This window comes from Varroa destructor, unplaced genomic scaffold, assembly GCF_002443255.2.
Source record: "Varroa destructor unplaced genomic scaffold, Vdes_3.0 BEIS01000007.1, whole genome shotgun sequence".
Classification (NCBI taxonomy): domain Eukaryota; kingdom Metazoa; phylum Arthropoda; class Arachnida; order Mesostigmata; family Varroidae; genus Varroa; species Varroa destructor.
Genome location: NW_019211460.1, coordinates 9,506,464 through 9,524,985, shown reverse-complemented (window position 1 = coordinate 9,524,985; position 18,522 = coordinate 9,506,464). Strand labels below are relative to the sequence as shown.

The following is an 18,522-nucleotide window of genomic DNA, read 5'->3' as shown; positions in this document are numbered from 1 at the left end:
ATGTCCACTGGGTCATACGTGTCGATCACGGGATTACCCTAGAAATATTTTGCTGATTAGTACGACACCCGCAACAACACTACCAATTGAAGGTTCGTAGGTGTATGTGCTTGTGAGTGTCTATTCATGATCTAAAGCATTTTGTTTTTTAGCCGAAACGAACCGGCTTCGACCGAATGAGTTTATCTATAGGGAATGAATTACTATGATTCCCTGCCCACAGAACTGAGGTAAGTGTCGACGCGGGCTCGAAGCGATACTTCACCGTTTAAGGTCGTATTTATAATAAAATCGAATTGAGTCGAGTTTCGCTCATCAACGATAAGTTGCTGTGATGGTCACGTTCCCCATGCAGGACTGAAGAAAGCTATACTATTACTATTCTCTGGGATGTCTTTTTTGTCTCCGACGCTGATATATCATGCAGTATAATTATACATTTGCTTATGAACCATGCAAACGGCTCATGCAATTAATTTCTACGCACTAAAGTTATAGGCTTCTAATTATAAACTACAGACTTTTGCTATATGGAAGAAAGCAGGTTTGGGGTTTTAAGGAACTTATTGTGAATGTAGAAAACGGCCATTTATCGTGGCACCGATGCAAATTCAATTCGAGACAGAAACATAAAGTTAGCAGTAAATGTGTGGGGCGAGTTTCTATATGTATAGGCTCGTATGGGCTCTGAGGCGAATCGGCTCGAAGGTCTAACGCTCGAGACCCAGATTCGTAACCGCTGAGATTTGCAAAAACGGTACTTCTTCGAGTAGTAATTCAAAATACTTTCATATTCACGCTAGCCAAATTCAGCCGCATTCATTTCTATAAGTCATCGGAGAATTATCCTCTTTCGCAACCGAACATACAAAACACGAAAACATTGTTCTCAAGGGTAACATACCCATAAATAGGCATAAAGCCACAGAGCTGTGGCCTGCACAGCGCGTTACGCTGGCTTGTTTGTCTTAATTATGTTTGGTTCGAAGTAATCCGTCGAAATTCAAAAAAAAAGCGATCACTCTAAGTGTTTTTCCTTTTCTGTCACGTTTTTCGTGTATGCTATACAAGTTGTACGTGATCCCAATGTCTAAGGTGGCCGTGCTGATGCGTGTTACGCGACGTATGATCCCTTCTAGTTGCTTTAGTTACAGTCGCACAAGCTATGGAAAAATATCAAAGAAGGGAGGATTGCCGAATTATAATATCTAAAAACGTGTACTATCGCCATGTTTGTCCTTTTTTCATAGTCCCTTTATTTCGTGCGACCACAACTGTTGAAATTTTCAAGGTTGTATTTTTCTAAGAATATTCTATAGTTTATCGTAAAAGAATTTAACATCAGCAAATGTCTCAATTATACGTTTCTACGGCTTTCTCGGTCAACACATTATCTTTAATCCAAACATCTCAGTCCCTATGGACTATATATATATATATATATATATATAACAGATATTCATAGTCTCTCACCCAACTCCAGCGCGTGATAGACAAACAAATTGCTATCCTCTTTGCACTGTCACAATCTGGCTATTAGCGTAAGCTTGCTTCAAGGCGAGCTGTCCGTCTCTGGCCACACAGCCACCATTCACGTTTGCTGTAGAAGAAAAATTGTGTTTGTTGTTACTCGGAAGGGTTTCAGCCCGTAAAGTTCGCTGTGGCGGGCACAGTGGCGACCGTTTCGGCGAATTTCGGAAAATTCTACCCTCTCTCATTAGAGCAAACGTGCCCTTTCCTTAATAATTCCTCTCTCATTCAGAGAGGGCAAACACGTATTGCGTACCACGAACGCGTGTTTGTCGGACATGCAGACTCAATAATGCGTCCAATGTGTGCTATACGTTGTAGCAGATATTTAAAGCGTTTCACAAGAAGCAATACTATTTACGATTTAAAAGCAAGTGCAACGTGTTCATTGCTTTAAATGTTGCTCACAGCAGGCATTGTTCGCTTCCCCAAAATAATGCGCTTGCCCAAAAAGTTGAACGAAGTTATGCAAAGAAACCTAAACTTCTCCCATCTCTTCAAATCGAACTAGCTTCCAAGCTAGCGAAACCACTTGACTTTTATTTTGAAGAGAGTCCTCCGTTAAGACCAGAATGTAAGATACCTCTGCCCTTCTCGTCGTTTCTAATAGAAAAAAAAAAACACATGAAAGCTTAGCAGTGCATACAGGAACGAAACCTGAATATACAACGTGAACAATAAACGTATTTGTTTATACCGTGGGGGAAAAAAAAAAACTACTTGCAAAATGGACTGTGCATGACCATTTTAAGAAGAATCCGTATTGTGTAGGATGATGACGGACATCTGTGCTGCAAAAAAAATCAAGATCGTGATAATAATGAAAAATTCAGAGGAATCAAACCGCTGGGCAGACCGAGGACAGCAGCAGGACGAAGAGGTTGAAAGCTGATTTCCCTGAAGGATACCTCAGTAACACGTATAAACGCTTACAAGGTGTGAGCAATAACGTGGGAAAATGCGGCCTCTACGAGGGATCCATACGGCCGTTACACTGGTACTGTGTGTCATAGCTGTTGACGGTAAGAGAACATAACAGATGCATTGTTGAAATATTGCTGATGCGCCCAAGTGGGGTTTTCGCGTGCCGCCATCGAAGGTCGCCTGTGGATAAGACGATGGGACGAACTAACGTGTAGCGAGGAAATCAATTTAGTGTAGGAGAAACTGCCATGGGCGTCTGTAGTTTTACAAAGGTTTACTAACAATAAATAGCAAACACTCGGGTTCGCGAAGAAAATGCACCGAGTGGAAGCTAATTTTCTTACAGAAACATTCGTTTTCACGAAGCTCTTTGTGATAGGAAACTCTTTTTAGGGAATATGTACTCGTAAAATACTGTAGCTATTATAGATGAAGGCACGGTTTCTTTCAAGCATGAAACGCACAAAAATATATATTTTTTAGGTTTTATAAATCGCCTAATAGCCATAGTTATTGCAACAATTACGCCTGAACCGATGCGCTCAACACTTCTAAGGAGATAAATTGAAAAATCTCGTAATTTTAGTGAATTGCTGGCCATTTTGTCTATTGTTACACTTTTACTTGTTTTCGATTCGTTTATCTTTGAGCAAAACTAGTGCTCGATTAATTACTAGAGATTTCCGATAGGCGAAGCGCATGGACGCGTCTGTATACGATACAGGCACTAAACAGCGCTGCTGGTCGCTCGCGGGACTTGACACCGTCATCTATTTCACTCGATGTACCAGCAGTGTTTAATTACACCGGTACCTCTTATCTATTTCCGCGTACTAACTGTAGCCTCATACTGTGACACAAGCCATCCATGTTATCAAGACTGTTACATTTTTCCGTTCTGCCAACGTCGAATGCCACGCTGGGCAAGTTGACATAATCTATAAGTCAGCTGTAAAATACATGTTCGTTGAATGGGCCTAGGATACCCAAGTAGACGATACCCGACTCGGATATCGCATAACCGATCTTTTACTTCAAGGTTTTTGTCTTTGGATCGAAGCTGACACCTGTTGTTTGCCTAATGTTGTAGCCGACAATGAACAGAGCATATGTAAACTTCTAATTTTCATCGTCTGCTCAGCGAGGTCCGCCTGAAGATGATCTGTCCATTTGCGCTCTAGCCAGTCAATGCTTCTATCGGCTGGACGCTTCCATTGGCTTCAACGTTAGTCTATACATACAATAACTGTAAAACTTGATTCTAGCCCAAACACTGCTTGTTTGACACAGCTCGTTTTTTTCGAACAAATTTAGTAAATTGCGACAAACGAATTCGGATGACGGAGCTAATCTAGCCTATAATTTCAGACGAGCCACATACATCCGACAGGCGATACCACCTCCTGGTCCGTCACTGCGGACCGTTATTGATTCATTTCAATTATAGTCTAGCCGGCTCATCATGGACAAAAACTTTTTTTTGCTGGGGCCATTAATGAAAGCCATACGTTTTTTGCTAATACTATGACAGAACCGCATGGCAGCGTAGATGAGCGTTTCACCCGCCACTGTCAATGACGGATAATCTTTATTGCTAACAAAGCTAAGTGAATAGGGAGAGATTAAATAATCGGGTGTTCTTTTTTGCCAGTTCCCCACTCAAATCAGCTACGGTCATCAGAGGTAAAGGCTTTTGACTTTTAGAGAAAGTACATCATTGTAGGACGAGTAATTTCCAGTGCACTCGCTCACCCCCGTAACCAAATATAATTTTCAATAGAAAAAAAAAAAAGAAACACGTTTGCTTATTATACTCGTAGAGGAAACGATATTTAATAATGGTGCGATGTATGATTTTTTCGAATAAACTGAAATGAAGAAAAATCGCTTTTTTTCACAGAACACAAATTCTACGTGCGGTATATTGTACCATTTGTATATAGAAATGAAGGTGTGCTGCGTCGGCTGGGGGTCGCTTGTCCAAACCCTACTAACGATATAGACAATAGTCATGGACTAATATGTCTAGTAAAACATAGATATATTTACATTCAAGGGTGACTGTTATGGATGGTGATGATAAATGCTAAATTCGATGTAGTATATAACTACAGTAGTGAATAAAACATGAGTGATTTTGCTTTTATAGAATTAGGTTCAACGTACTGATCCTGCTTGAGGCTGCAGTACGAAGCGAACTCGTTTTCTAGTCCCAAATACTAGTTCATTATTGAAAGATCGAACGGATGTAATTTATACAGGGTATTGGCTCTATCCAACCTGTTGTTACGTTTCTATCTATAGGGTAAAATCATATTGATCGTATTTGCGTGCTCATTCAAGTACCTGCAAGCCTTTATTTGCCTGCTTGCTCCCAAATGACTAATTTTACTCCAAGAGATATTAGCTATCATTTTAAGTGCACGACTTTTGTGCATACATAGGTGCATGCCAATATGCACGTATATACCTTTCTCATTAAACAGCTGAATAAAAGCGATCAACTATAGGCATTAGCTAAGCTCGAGGTGGCGGACCAAACGTATTGTCATGTCTTGCTGATTACAAATGACATAACTTCGTGAAGGGCACAAAAGCTCGCTGCCAGATATCAGCAATCGGAACTCGGGTACGTAACATATCTATACATCTTTGATATATATTGAGATATATCTATATATCTCGCTATATATATATATATATATATATATATATATATATATATATATATAGCGGGATTGAGTTTTTCGAGTTTAATATCAGAAACGTTTAAAGAAAAAATAATTGTTTCAAGCGCACAATTTCTAGCGTAGTTAAAAGATGCCTCGCAAACGAGCTAATTTTGCCGTTAACTCTGTACTGTTGCCTAGTTGATGAACTAGGACTGCTGCCAAAGTTCGTACTGCGAAGATGGCGAAACATTTTTTTTTACGTGTTTAGCAATCAACTAACCACTGATCCAGTCAAATGTCTACTTGTCCTGAGATCACACGGTACAAGAAACATCCCTGGACTTGAGACACTTCAGGCCGACAATGCAAAAGGCCGCAAAGGGTGTTTTTACCACACGATTCAAAAATGATCATCAGCTTGCTTACTGCCGTTTTTCGAAAATTACCTCAAAACTACCTTAAGAATGGAAAAGTTTAAGTGGTACAATTCTATTAAAAAAAAAAAAAAAAATTGTAAATTATTCGTTTCATAGATTAATATTTGTAATTGAATCACTAAACACTAGCTGGTGTCAAATACAAGTGGATATAAACAGCGGTGGTCAATTATAGCATACGAAAAATGGTACCCTTGAAGCAAAACACGCGTAGACGTTTATAAATGTAAAATTTTTGTATACTCTAAGCGAACGGCACAGTCGACTTCAATGGTACCGACGCAGATTTTGTCTATCAATTCGAAATACTTGGCTGTACAGAACACTTAATCGAAGACTTAGTTTAACCTTGACTTTTATTAGCATACACGCATCTTATATAGTAGTAGGGCTTACAAGAGGTCAGTTTCTCATAAAAATAGAATACCGTGTACCTCCAGACAGAAATAGTTACACGAAGCAAACTCTAATAGATCTATGGCTATTGCTTGTTACTGATGCTATGTTAGTGCGGCATCTACAACTGCTAGCTGGTTAGAAGTAACTTCAAGATGATTCCATTACAAACAACTGTATGTATTTACACATATACTTTTTTTTTTCTATTAGAAACTATATGCTTAAATTAATAAATATGACATTATTAAGGTAGGTAGTTTTTTTTTTTGTTTTTTCACGGCAGCTATTCGGTTCATGCAGTTTTTAGCCGCTTTTTCCCACAGACAAATGGCAGTAGGGATATCTTTCTTAAGTTTGCCCGCCGCCCAAAAATTCTACACCGATAACCTCGGGTTATTGAAGAAAGGACACTGCCCGGTGTAGGTCGGAGGCAACATTGGCCTTTATTTTTTTTTCTTTTGTTTGAACAATAAACTGGAGATGGACTCAAGCTTTCTTGTATTCCGAATCATAAGAAAAAAAGAAAAAAAAAAAAGAAAGAAAAAGTTTCCAAGAAATGGGGCTTTAGCAGGACGGCCTGCCCATCCAGGTATCAAATAATGTAATCCATGCAGAACTGATAGCAATATTCTCGTTGTTAAAGAATGATTTCTGTAAGCAGTTGATCCAGGCGGAGTGACGTCCCCAGATCATGTAACATAACGTCGCTTAACTTTATTTTTAAAAGAAAAGTAAGATCAAATCAAACTGATATTTTCTCTAAGTTTGCATGCAAGTTATAAAAAATACCAGTGCCATCACTTCAGACACAGGGTCCATATGTATGTGTAAAAGTGGCCAAAAACTAGTTAAAGCGATAAACTGCCATAAAGAAAGCTACAAAAGTACACTTTGTACTTAGGTAAAATCTTAAATATATTATGCTGGTAAAAAGAGAAAGAGTTATGTAAGTGCATTCAGCTATTCATTGTTGGCGTCATTTGGAGTTACTTTCGACTAGATAAGCGTCCTTATATAATTATATGATAATTAGATCTCCTGATTTACCAACAATCTTTTACTATGCTTTCAGTTATTTCGTCCGCTGTAACAACACTCATGTCACCGGAATAAACATTAAAAAATTATAAGCAATATTGACTGCACGTACAGCTTGTATACAATTTGACGCTACTAAAAGGCGAACGGACTTTTTAGTTGAACACCTAGAACAAGGCCATTGATCTGAGAGGTCACCTTTTCTAAAATACATATCGATTTAATAGGACCATATATACTCTATGAACGTAGATGTTGATATAATCCAATATAATTAAGAGTCTTGTGATATTGTCCTCGTACTCAAATTCACGATCTTCAATAAACTACCTGTTTCATAATGCGCTAAGTCTTAGCAAAAATGCGGCACTGGCCAAGAGTAATCGAAACATATCAAAATCGTTTAGGATGATAAATACCACTCGAATTCAGCCTTATGAGTCAGTTATCACCTAACACCATACTCAACCTCTCTTTTGCTGACTATTTTAAGGTAAAAGATCCCATCTGCAAGCAGCGTACAATGCAGTAATAATATCTGACTGTGCCTTTTGTCTTATCACATGTTTATAAAATAGATCACATGCATATAAATACAATCGTCCTCGTAATTTGAAGTTAGGTATGGCACGCATTTGCATAGTTTGACATTTGAAAGCAAAGGTAAAAGCATACCTTCAGAGCGGCGTGACAGCTGGTGGGTGGCCAACATTATAGTTTATCGTCTCGTCGAAGCTTTACGACAGGAGATCTTCTTATTCCAATCAAACGATCGCCATATTAGTTGTCGCCCAATCAAACTCGGCGCATCTGACGACAGCTGGGGAGGGAAACGTAATTTTCACGATAACGAACATTCACACGAAAAGAGCTCAGCCATGAATACACCTGATTTGGTCCGCTCAACGACAGCTCCGGTTATTTTTGGCTAACCCAGATTCCCACAAGCACAGGAGCGCTGGCTCTCTGTACGGCTTAGTATGTTCAGGATAAAGAATGAATAACCAAATTAACGAAGTTATAGCCGAGTCAGTAAAAGACAGTCAAGAAATTGGCCAGATTTAGAAACGTATAGAAGGAAAGAGACAATGATACCAGGGTAAAATCGCTGCGAGGCATAAAACAGATTCGGTTATAGGGAGCGCAGAAACTTGGACAAGCGAGCGCTGAGTGCAAAGTAGGCCACTGTTCGTATTCCCCGGAGGGCAACGCTTACAGCGTAAGGAACAGAGAATGCCGCAGATCGTAGTAGTCGCGAATAGGCGCAATGTGAGCATAATCATATATATTAGCCCACTTTTTGTTGAAACTGCACCTGCGCTTCGTTTACGAATATTAGCCCCGCCAATAACTCACCGTTGGCATAGCTGCCATATTGGCCTTTTTCTCGCGGGTTTCGCAGGGGGAAAATGATGATTTAAGCAGCAGATTCTGAAGATCTGCAATGAGCAGTTGAATTTATGAAGCCCGCTGTATCTCAATACTGTCATTCAAAGAGCTCTGCCATATTATAAAAGTTGCTATCTAGTCTGTGCCGATCTCGTATTCACGTCCCGCTGTACCAAAGTAGCTCAACAAAGACACAACGCTATGCCGCCAACTTAATCTTATCTTTGTAACAATATACGTAGGTACATATTTGTTATTGCTTGTTGGAAAAATTCACGCGGTTTTATTCATCGTCGTGCTCATATGTATAGGTCTAGCTGCAGTGGCAACTGGATCGTTGCGCTTACCCTTGCGTGCAGGATTGTTCTAGGATCTATGTCTAGTTTTGCTCCTGTCGAAAATAAGAAGGGGCCAGGAATAATTTAGAGTGGGAAGACAGTCGTCAATGAGACCCCGTAGGCAACAATAATGGGGTGGGAGAGCATGTCGAATGCGCAGCAGTAGCCGCACACATACACGATACTGGCGAGACCCATTCAGTCGCGTGAGTGCACGAAATCTGCTATCCAATTGTACCCCCTTCTTTCCCCCATATTGACGAAGCGTGCTTTCAATGCAGACTGTGTCAGTAACTCCTCACTGGTCTATGCGTGAACCTCCGTCTTGGTATGCCTCACTTCGACCAGCGTCTCCCAACGCTCAAAAGCTTTACTGGCTTCGCTCCACTTCCTATCTGGTGCCACTGTACACGCATACACCGGTATTCAACACACAATTTCTACATAAATCTGGCCAGTGCCCGAATAGCGAAGAACAGCAGCGAAGCATTTGGGATTCCGGTGCTGGGAATTCAGACAAACGAGATCTACATCTCGGGTCTACGTCTAAAAAGCAAGAGAAATGCCGAAAAAAAGAGGAAAAACAAAGATCAGTCGCCTGCGGATAGCCAAACAGCCAGACCGATGTATACTTGGACACATGTTTACGAGCGGACTGCAAACGGCAGCGGTAGTAACACTCGGAACACGTTCCAAGTAAAAAATACAGCGCCAAGATTGGAGGGACTTTGCAGAAGACGTTCTGTCGCTTTGGTCCGTCTGGCGGTTGAAAAGAAAAAACGCTCATGGTCTAACTTACGTCTAACAATGGCCTGTTATTTTCGAGATAAGAGAAACACAAAAGAGCTCTGCGTTACCAACGTTCACATCAAGCAAACTCGGTCTGATTTCGCACTCAGAATTACGTCGGCGTCCTCAACAACAGCCGAACAGTGGCACAACGTAGACCCTCGAAAACGAAGAGAATAGAAGTACTAAGGAACGTATGAAAAAGGGATAGGGCGCTTTCTGTGCCTGATGTCGTTATCGTGGCTGTTTTTAGCGCGGAGGGCCGCCACTGAAGTTACTGTTATTGTTATCCTGCATCTCGTATTCGGGCCAAATTCTCGACTGGTCATTTTGTGACATAATTTGTGTCAGTCCTGAACAGTTTTTTTTATACTTGGATTTCCTATGGATGCGTTATTCCGCCATGTAGATATGCGCATTGTTTTAATCCTCTTAAAACTTAGTTTGATGCCGCGATAGTCTCCTGGATAGCATACAAACTAAACTTGTTTGTTGAAGGCAGTCGACGTCCTAGGATTACGAAGGAACGTTCTTATGAAGGGACGCCTAAGTATTACGGGATAGAATGTTCAGAAGGCAGGGTACTGTATTTTTGCCACGTTCAGGTTCAACTACGTTCACACTGCGACAACATGGCCTAAAGCCAAAGTAGTTGTGATTTCTACTTCTATGTTTGTTCTATTTATGTGCGTATTTAGATAAAGCATTAAACCTTGTTTTGAAGTACTGTTTAGTTTAGAATCGATTTAAATTTGGTTTCTGAAAGCTATTTACTTCGCACGGAACCTTTCACATACAGCCTTTTATAGAACAATAGCTGAATGGCTATTGATTCCAAGATGTGATGGCTTGAAAACAATCAAAGCTATACTTAGTTAAACAGTACGACTATATAAACGAATTCCAAGCACAAAACCAGACATTATTTCCACGTTATATTTGTCCACGTTTACGTACACTTTATCCACGAGTAACGCTAATCGTGATCAACGAAAAAGTGACTTTGTCGTCAATATATTGTGCCTACCAGATAGTCTTCATGTGTTGCTTTACTTTTGCTGCATCTTCCACTATGTTTGCCTGTTCTACGCATATACAAGGTGGGCAAATATGCTGTATTGCTTGCCATTGTCGTATAGAAGAAACATTGAGAAAGAGATATTTTCCGTCAGTGACGATTCATGACATCAGCCCAATGCCCTCTCTGAGGACGAATATCGCTGTTATAGTAGTAAATAGGCGAACTAAGACAAGAAGCAGCCACATAGCATTGACAACACGGGAGTAGAATATCGTCAGGCAATGATGCCATTCATCTCTATCATAGCAACGTTTGCCTGCCTCGCCCCCTACCGTGACGCACTTCTGGATTCAACTTGGGTTCGTGTCAATTTAATCAAACATGAATTTCATCAACAGCAACAGCAGTCCATATTAGGATTTCAAAGCAATAACGATAGTACCATGGACGGACTATTACTAGCGAAATCGGCAAAATTTTCAATACAACGTACTCGTATGTTCGTAGATCTTTAAACATGCCTAAACGATATACGGTGGGCATACTATAGGAATTGTATGTGTAAATTGTCGGTGACTAGATCGTCATTGCTAGTCAAGCTTATTATACGTACGTTTACTATACGTGTCTGCTTAAATCTTTGGTGCGACTCTGTGGACTAGGTAGCCCGAATTTAAGGAAACCGATGTTGAAATCGATAATCGATACTTGAAAATAGGTGTCTTTAGTAATTATAGCTTATTGGAATAACCGTGTTGACAGACCGGTTTTGCATTCAGGGACTAGCTTTGGCAACACGTTCGACCTGCAAAGTACCATGTATATTACACGCTGCGCCTGTGTCTCCACGCATACAATTATTTTTTTTTTTTATTAATTTGTCTCAATTTAGCGATGAACGTTATGGCAAAGGACACATTAGGTATATTCAAATAAAGTATTTAGAGATTAACTTTAGATGGAGTTAAGATTCAACTAAACAGAATTCGGTGATTCGAAAGTGGCGCAGATCGAAGACGCTTTAGAGGACGCATCCTTCGTTACTTTAATTTTAACCGAAGTTACTTTAATTCCGGAAATTAATTTTTCCCTGTCACGTGATGACTCTGCTGGTACGTGGCGTTTTACCTCAAGCTAGTTTCAACAACTACGCACCGATCTTGCGGCCGCAACAAGGACAATGTTTACAAAGTTATCAATTTACCCACAGTACAACAAATTCCATCAAAATCTACTCGTGTTAGCAAAAGTAGTCCAGCTCAGTTATTAGGACATGTTGTACTACATCTTTACAAAACAATTGATATACGACCTGTAACTGTCCCTACTTTGCCCTTTTACTCAAACAGCACAAGGATAATTTCCTATTATGATCTAGAACGGGATCACTGCCATCGGCTGCCTGTGATCATGGTTTACCCCGTGAGTTCATTTTCATCGAGTGTGTCTGATGATACAGATACACGTTTTTGTCCAAGGGATTTCTAGTGACCATTTGTTTTTAGCCACTCTCACCCCTCGCTTGAATTCTGTGTATATGTTCAAGTATTGCTTACTTATTCAATGACAGTACAAGGTCTTGCTTCTCATATGCTAGACCCCGTAGCAGACAATGCACTGCTACTTGCAATACGATGCTATCGGCCTACAAGTGCTCCAATTCCCAAACGATTTCGACAAATAACAACTGCCGAGAGCCAGTTCCAAATGACAGACCTGCGCAATACGGTGACCGTTATTTAAGCTTTTATTTATTTATTTTTGAAATTTAATTTAACTATTAGGGCTAGCTTGTACGTAGTCCTTAAATGCTGCTTTGGTGCAGATATCTATTACTATTATTATATGGAAATCTAACCATTGGAATATGGCCGATTGTGATTATGTCAAATCATCGACACGTGAGCATAGCAACCGCAGATATTGCGACGATATTAGGATTATAGGTTTATCTATAAACAGTGTACACACTTTTACTGGTATCATTAGATGACTTTACAAGTATAAATGCAGCGAAAGAGAAAGCAAGTTTGGTACCACACGTGGACGATACTAATTTAATTCACCTTATCCGCCCGTGCGCAGGCTTCCCATATTTAAGCAAATGGACAGGTAAAGGCCTGTAAGAGTTTTTTTCATGTTCAGTCAAACAATTCATATATACAGCTTAACAGCGTAATATTCTAAGATCAGAACCACTAAAGCATTTTGCATCATACGATCAACTGACTCTTATTGAGTTTGTGCGCCTTATTTGAAAGATATTCCAGCTATCCCAAAGATTGGACGAGGTGACAAAAAGTGTCACAGTGTTACCCGTATTGGGGGCACCGACACATATTGGTCTCTTGCAAGGTCTATGGTGCAACTGATGCATGCCAAATCGACTGACGACATCCCTCAATCTGCTCAGTGGGTCTACCCATTTCCACTCATTGCTTCTTACCGCACCCGAAGCAGAGAAGTTCGCATAAATCTACGTGGATGTTTGCCTCCATTTCCTCAAATTGGTCTTAAAGGCTTCTGTTACTGGGAACTCAAAGCGACGACATGATTCTTCGAACAATAGTAGCAAGTCGACTTGATACGCAACGCTAGATACGCAAAATAGTATCGCGTCATGTGTAGCCCCGCTTCTTTTTTGAAAACGGACATTTTCATGCAATTCAGTCATTTGAGATTCTCCTCCGTAAGATGTTTCCAAGTGACGTGTATCCCATACGCTGTGACTAAACCTACCTTAAGGACGAATGAGCTGCGAGGGGTTGCGAAGGTCAAGCGATGAAATGATTACTCATGCGGCAAACACTGTCTTCCTGCGTCCTTGGTAAGGTATGCAGTAAAACTGCTACCGTTCGCGGAGAAGAACAATCTCAAATACGGAAACCAGTTAATATAAGCAAGAGGCGACCTGGCGGCGTACGAAGTGTCTGTTTCCTCTGCTGAACTTGACCACTTTCATCTTGGCCAGCCTTACGGTCCTTCCCAAACATGCTATTATCGCGTTGAGCCTGCATTGGAATCACTGCACTGTGAACTTATTTAATTTTATTACCACAAACTAGCTTGCGTACAAGGTAACTTCTACTCATTTCTTTGGCCCTCGTATCCGATCAGGGAGGGCTTCAGTTGTTGCCTTGTCCCAGATCTATTGTCCGTGTGAAAGGTAGTAGTTCTGCGGTAGAATCGCAGCGAGAAGGTTGAGCATATTGACAGATATACCTACCCCGACTAGCGATAAACCCAACCCTTTCCTGGGACGTCAAGTCTAAAGTAGCATTGCAATCGACAAATACCGCAGATTGCGCGGCGTGATCAGTGCGATCTTGACGTCGGCTGTCAGCATCCTGCATGCCGCTTGTGTGGAGCGTTCTGTCTGGAAAACATGCTGCTCCGTTAATATGGTGCATACTCTTCCTAAGTAGTTGTTCAGTTCCTTATTCACGCTTTTCTTTTCAATTTCCCACCATAATAATGTAACGGTTGGATAGCCCTTATCTCTAAAACTTACTGACAGGGCAGCATCTCTCAAGGGCTGGAAGTGTTACGATCGTCGCAAATGATCGGTAGTCCAACTTCTTGCATCTCTTAGAAAAATCGATGGTGAGGTAAAATTGACCAATCTGCAATCATAATCCGCAAGCGGATCCTTCAGAGCCGTAATCTGACTCGAGTTCAATTAGTCCAGGTGACCGCTGAAGTTGCCGGCAATGACCAGAGAAGAGGCAGAATGAGAAAACACGGCTTTCAGCCCACCAACAAAATTCTCTTCGGTGCGTACGTTGAATTCGGCCGAATATAGGTCGCTACGAAACTTAGTTCTTGGCCACATAAATGAATGACGTTATTCTCCACTGAGCGCGGCGTGAAGTCGCCTATGAATTTTATAGATGCAAAAAACGAAAACGCATCAACTGAGACGGCCTAGGCATTTGCTTCAGTGCAGAGCAGTGCACAGAATAGAAACACAGTAACTTAAAAGGGATAGTTACCCAAGTTTTTGTTGGCACGAGAATGTTCACACTATCCAGTGCTTCCAGAAAGAGGAGCGTCAGGGTTGGCCGGGTAATTTTTAGCTTCTCTTCAGGGCTTGGTCATGCAGCAAATAACTGCGTTGATTCGAGGTGCCGTGCAAGTCTTACCGTCATCAATGTTGCTAGAATTTGTTTCACGAAGTTCTCGATCGCTGGAGCCGGCCGGACCTGTCGGCCGTAGTAAATCTGCTCGGCTCTTTAATGATGGCTTCGCTTGGTAGTAGTTCGTCCTTTCTGAAGCTGACTCGGCTCTTAAACTGTTGAGTTCTGAAAATCCGGTTGATCTGACTGGCTTTGTTGTTCAAGCCCTTTCGCGCTGTTGTCATCGATGGCTTTTGGGTCAACACCCTTTGACTCCTGTTTTTCTTAGTCGTCAGGATTCTCACGCCTAAAAATAGTTGTATTTTCCTGCCAATCTTGAAGGCAATTTTTCCTCCTATAGGTGTACCGTCCACTCTAGAAGACCGGGCGCTATGATACGAAGAGCAGAAAAATTAAATATTTCGCATTTTCTCTACCCCCTTCTTCGTAATAGTATCATTGGCCTCATCGCAGTCCTAGCCGAAAAGGGAAACGAAGAGCACATGCCAAATATTCAACGTGTTGAAAAATTTATCACCTTGTTAATATAGCTCTCTTCTTCATATACCATACATTCATGATAACCAGCCAATAAAAGCATCGCGATGAGCATATCGGTCCTGTTAATATACTTCTCTGCTTTACACACAACATTGTCGATATCCGTAATCGGCATTGAACGAATAGTCAATAACGTTTAAAAAGAATCTTTTTAGCACGGGGCCGAGATGCTGCACACCGCTATTGCCGATAACTAGCGTCGTTTTTTTGTATTAAAAAAGGAAGTGGGCTGTCACGCATCTCATGGTCAGTCAGGGTCACCGATGCCAATGTTACATAAGTTTGACACATGCTATTACAACTCCATTACTCAATGAAATAGGGACGTCGGGAGAACCATTTGTTCTTCTGAGAAATACGGAATTGTTGAAATTATGCGTTCTAAGTTCAGTACGGGTCCGTTCTGATTGATAAGTAAAGTGACTATATCATTTTGGCCATCATAAGTCAAATTTTTCATAATGATTAGCGCTCATTTTGAAGATGGTTCATCCATTCCGTCCTTGTTTTTCGACATATCATAAACTAACGTAGGCTTAAGCGCTTTTTAACACTTCTAGCTATTTTTAGTTTGGGGACGGGTTCTCAGAGTCATTTCTCAGGTAGAGCATCCAAAACTTGTCCCCACTAACTAATCTGGTCGGGATAGGTTGGAGAAACCTCAAATTAGTTCAGCGACCTCGCTGAGGTTTCTCTGAGACGACAGAATAATCGTGCGCCACAAGACCGATTTGGCAATGGTGTCAACAATCCGAACGAGCGATATTCATAACAACGCATCCAGAAAGATACGCACTAGCCACCTAAACCATGTGGGCTCTTATTCCTAGAAAATTAATATACGATCTGAAAGAAGTAATATAAACACACTTACCTAACACTTCCTACCTAAAGGTCGTGCAAACTCGTTATCCAGCTAAGGATTCAAAGAAGAAAGTTAACATTACAAGCCACTATGCCATACTAGACTGAAAAGTTATTAAAAAGCGACGAAGAGGCTTAAAATTAAGAAGTACAAATAAAATGAACCTCCAAATAACGTGTAACAATTCCACCGGTATGAAAAAGTTGAAATATAAACTTGGCGTTAACAAATATAACATGGTCAATTGTTGCTCCCGCAGCCTAAAAAGGCAGACCGTAATATGGTTATTACTTAGTACTGAGCAGCATATGAGCGAAATGAGTTCCTTCCCAGTTCAGTATAAGCCTCGTTTTATTTTTGTGGTTAGACAAAGTTGATAAAATTATGCGCTCAAATGTTTTGATCACCCTATGAAAATTCGTCGATAATTAAATACGTAACCTCCATGTTTTTTTTTTCTCATCAAGCGGCCGGCTTCCATGACGAAACGAGGTCTATGCCTCTAAGACTAACGGGCAAACACGTTACCTATTAAGCTATCACGAAAATCTCTATTACTCCATCTGAATTGATTTTGAGTTCGTTTTTGCTAAAAGAAGCAAATATACGTGCCGACCAGCTATCGCAGATCGATTGAGTACTTAGCCCGCGTTTATGAGAATACAAGCGGCGAGATATTATAAAATTTTTAAAATACTGATTATGAAAGGAACAGTACGTAAAATACGGAAATATGCGAGAGTATTTACTTCACTAAACATTTCGTTTTTTACAAGGTAACATTCATCGTGTTGCCTCTCACATACCATTGTACGCACGTGTGGACATATAAATGATATTAGTTACGTGTACTGATACCTGGTCCGTTCGTTTGTCCTTGATTACGGCCACCTGCCCTTCCATCAAACTGAACCAAAGGTAGCGCCAAAAACGCAGAGCGACTCGAAGATAGGCTGAAATTGGATAATCCAATAGAAGTTGTTCCATCAATGATAGGCCGACGAGTGTGCCCCCAAGAGGGATTACAAACGAAGAAAAAATGACTAGATGTAAATGTTTATTATCTTGTCGCTGGAATTTTAGCAGCAGCGATGCTGGTGATACGCCATGGCGGTAACAGTGAAAAAGGTCACTTGAACGAGTCGACTTTATTACTCAGGCCCAGTCAAAAGCTGGTAATTACCAGAGATTTAGAGATTGGGGAGATGATACACAGACGGTGGAGAGTTACCCGAATATGGCTTCTGCGACGGCCAGCGTTGCTTTCGCGTAAATGTGAGGCCTATTAGAATTAAGGTTCATTTCATCTTTTCAGAGTTAACAAAAGAGGAACTGTTTAGGTAGGCATTGTGTGCTATATGATGATTTATGAACTTGCTAGGAGTACGCGCTGTTACCGGTGTTAGATGTTATGCAAAACATAAGCGTTGCGTTGATATATATATATTCTTACAAAAAGAACTCAAAACTCAAGAGAGATATTCACATACGTACCAATTCTTAACTTCTAACTAGAATTGAGGTTTAATATTTCAACAGCAAATGCCCCAAGAGAACTTTTTAAAGGTAAACATTTAAGAAGAAACAGCTACTCTCCAAATAGGAACTTCTTGAGGAACCTTGAGGCGACATCATTTCTCTGAGTTCGTCTATCTGTTTGTCCGCGGAACGCCACGAAGTTACCTACGTGCCACAATACCAATTGATAGGAATGGCTGTTCTCCGATTGTGAGCGTCTCTGGCCAAACAGAGAAAAAGTATATTCGAGTGGAAAGTTTTCTCCAAAAGCGTCTATATAAAAGAGTTTACATCGTGTTACTCCGTGCCAAACCGAGATATGCAGCTTTGACATCGATAAAATCAGGGGCTGTTAATGTCAGTGAATCACTACAAAATAACATTAACATGTTGAGTCTAAGTTCACCGCGATATGTTTACTACCAGGAGAAACTGCTGCGGATTTTCGTTAGCTCAATGGTTGTTGTACAGATCAAACAGTGGGTAGAAAAGCGGAACAGTCGAGAGAGCTATAGCGCCGATTTTTTCGTTGCCTACTCCCGGTCGAACTAGCAATCTACGGAACCCTGATTGAATTTGGGGCTACCAAAAGTAACTCGAGGGAGCGAGGGTGTTTACAAACTTTTCATGTACACAATTATATGTGTGCAGGCCTAAATCTATTAAAGATGCATAATAACATATAACTAATGATAACAGCGAATTTAGAAGGGTTGTTAAATTATATTGGAGAAAGTTCTTCTTAGGTGTTTTTATATTTGGTAAGATTACATTAGTTAACTAGGCCGTGAAGAAACATTCTAGATGGATAGAACATGCAGTAATATTAGTAGCTGGATAACACTATTAGTTATTGGTTATGGTCCTTAACGCCTTGGTATATATAATGAATCTATAATGAATTAGCTGTGTGCCGTTTTTGTCAC

General features: G+C 40.6%; 2 protein-coding genes across 28 annotated transcripts in view; one reads left to right on the top strand and one right to left on the bottom strand.

Moving 5' to 3' along the window:
* The window catches only part of LOC147754286 (uncharacterized), a 120,624-nt gene extending 110,006 nt beyond the window's left edge, over positions 1 to 10,618 (bottom strand). For 10 of the 23 annotated variants that reach the window (XR_015316427.1, XR_015316434.1, XR_015316440.1 and 7 more), the window contains exons 1-2: positions 10,544 to 10,618; positions 7,676 to 7,820 (exon numbers count right to left, since the gene is read on the bottom strand). Coding sequence is in view for 2 of the 23 variants with exons in the window: in XM_086974120.1 (XP_086830246.1) it covers positions 7,676 to 7,712 (37 nt within the window). In the remaining 21 variants the exon portion in view is untranslated. Of the gene's footprint in view, positions 1 to 1,473; positions 1,768 to 7,675; positions 7,821 to 10,543 lie in introns of those variants that run through there. The other 13 variants (XM_086974115.1, XM_086974113.1, XM_086974117.1 and 10 more) reach the window with 9 other exon arrangements.
* The window catches only part of LOC111253830 (uncharacterized), a 48,740-nt gene that overhangs the window by 16,019 nt on the left and 14,199 nt on the right, over positions 1 to 18,522 (top strand). For 2 of the 5 annotated variants that reach the window (XR_015316423.1, XR_015316424.1), the window contains exon 1: positions 1,796 to 2,552. The exons of 1 other annotated variant lie outside the window; for it this stretch is intronic. Coding sequence is in view for 1 of the 4 variants with exons in the window: in XM_086974104.1 (XP_086830230.1) it covers positions 2,489 to 2,552 (64 nt within the window). In the remaining 3 variants the exon portion in view is untranslated. Of the gene's footprint in view, positions 1 to 1,792; positions 2,553 to 8,691; positions 10,897 to 18,522 lie in introns of those variants that run through there. 2 more of the 5 variants (XM_086974104.1, XR_015316425.1) reach the window with 2 other exon arrangements.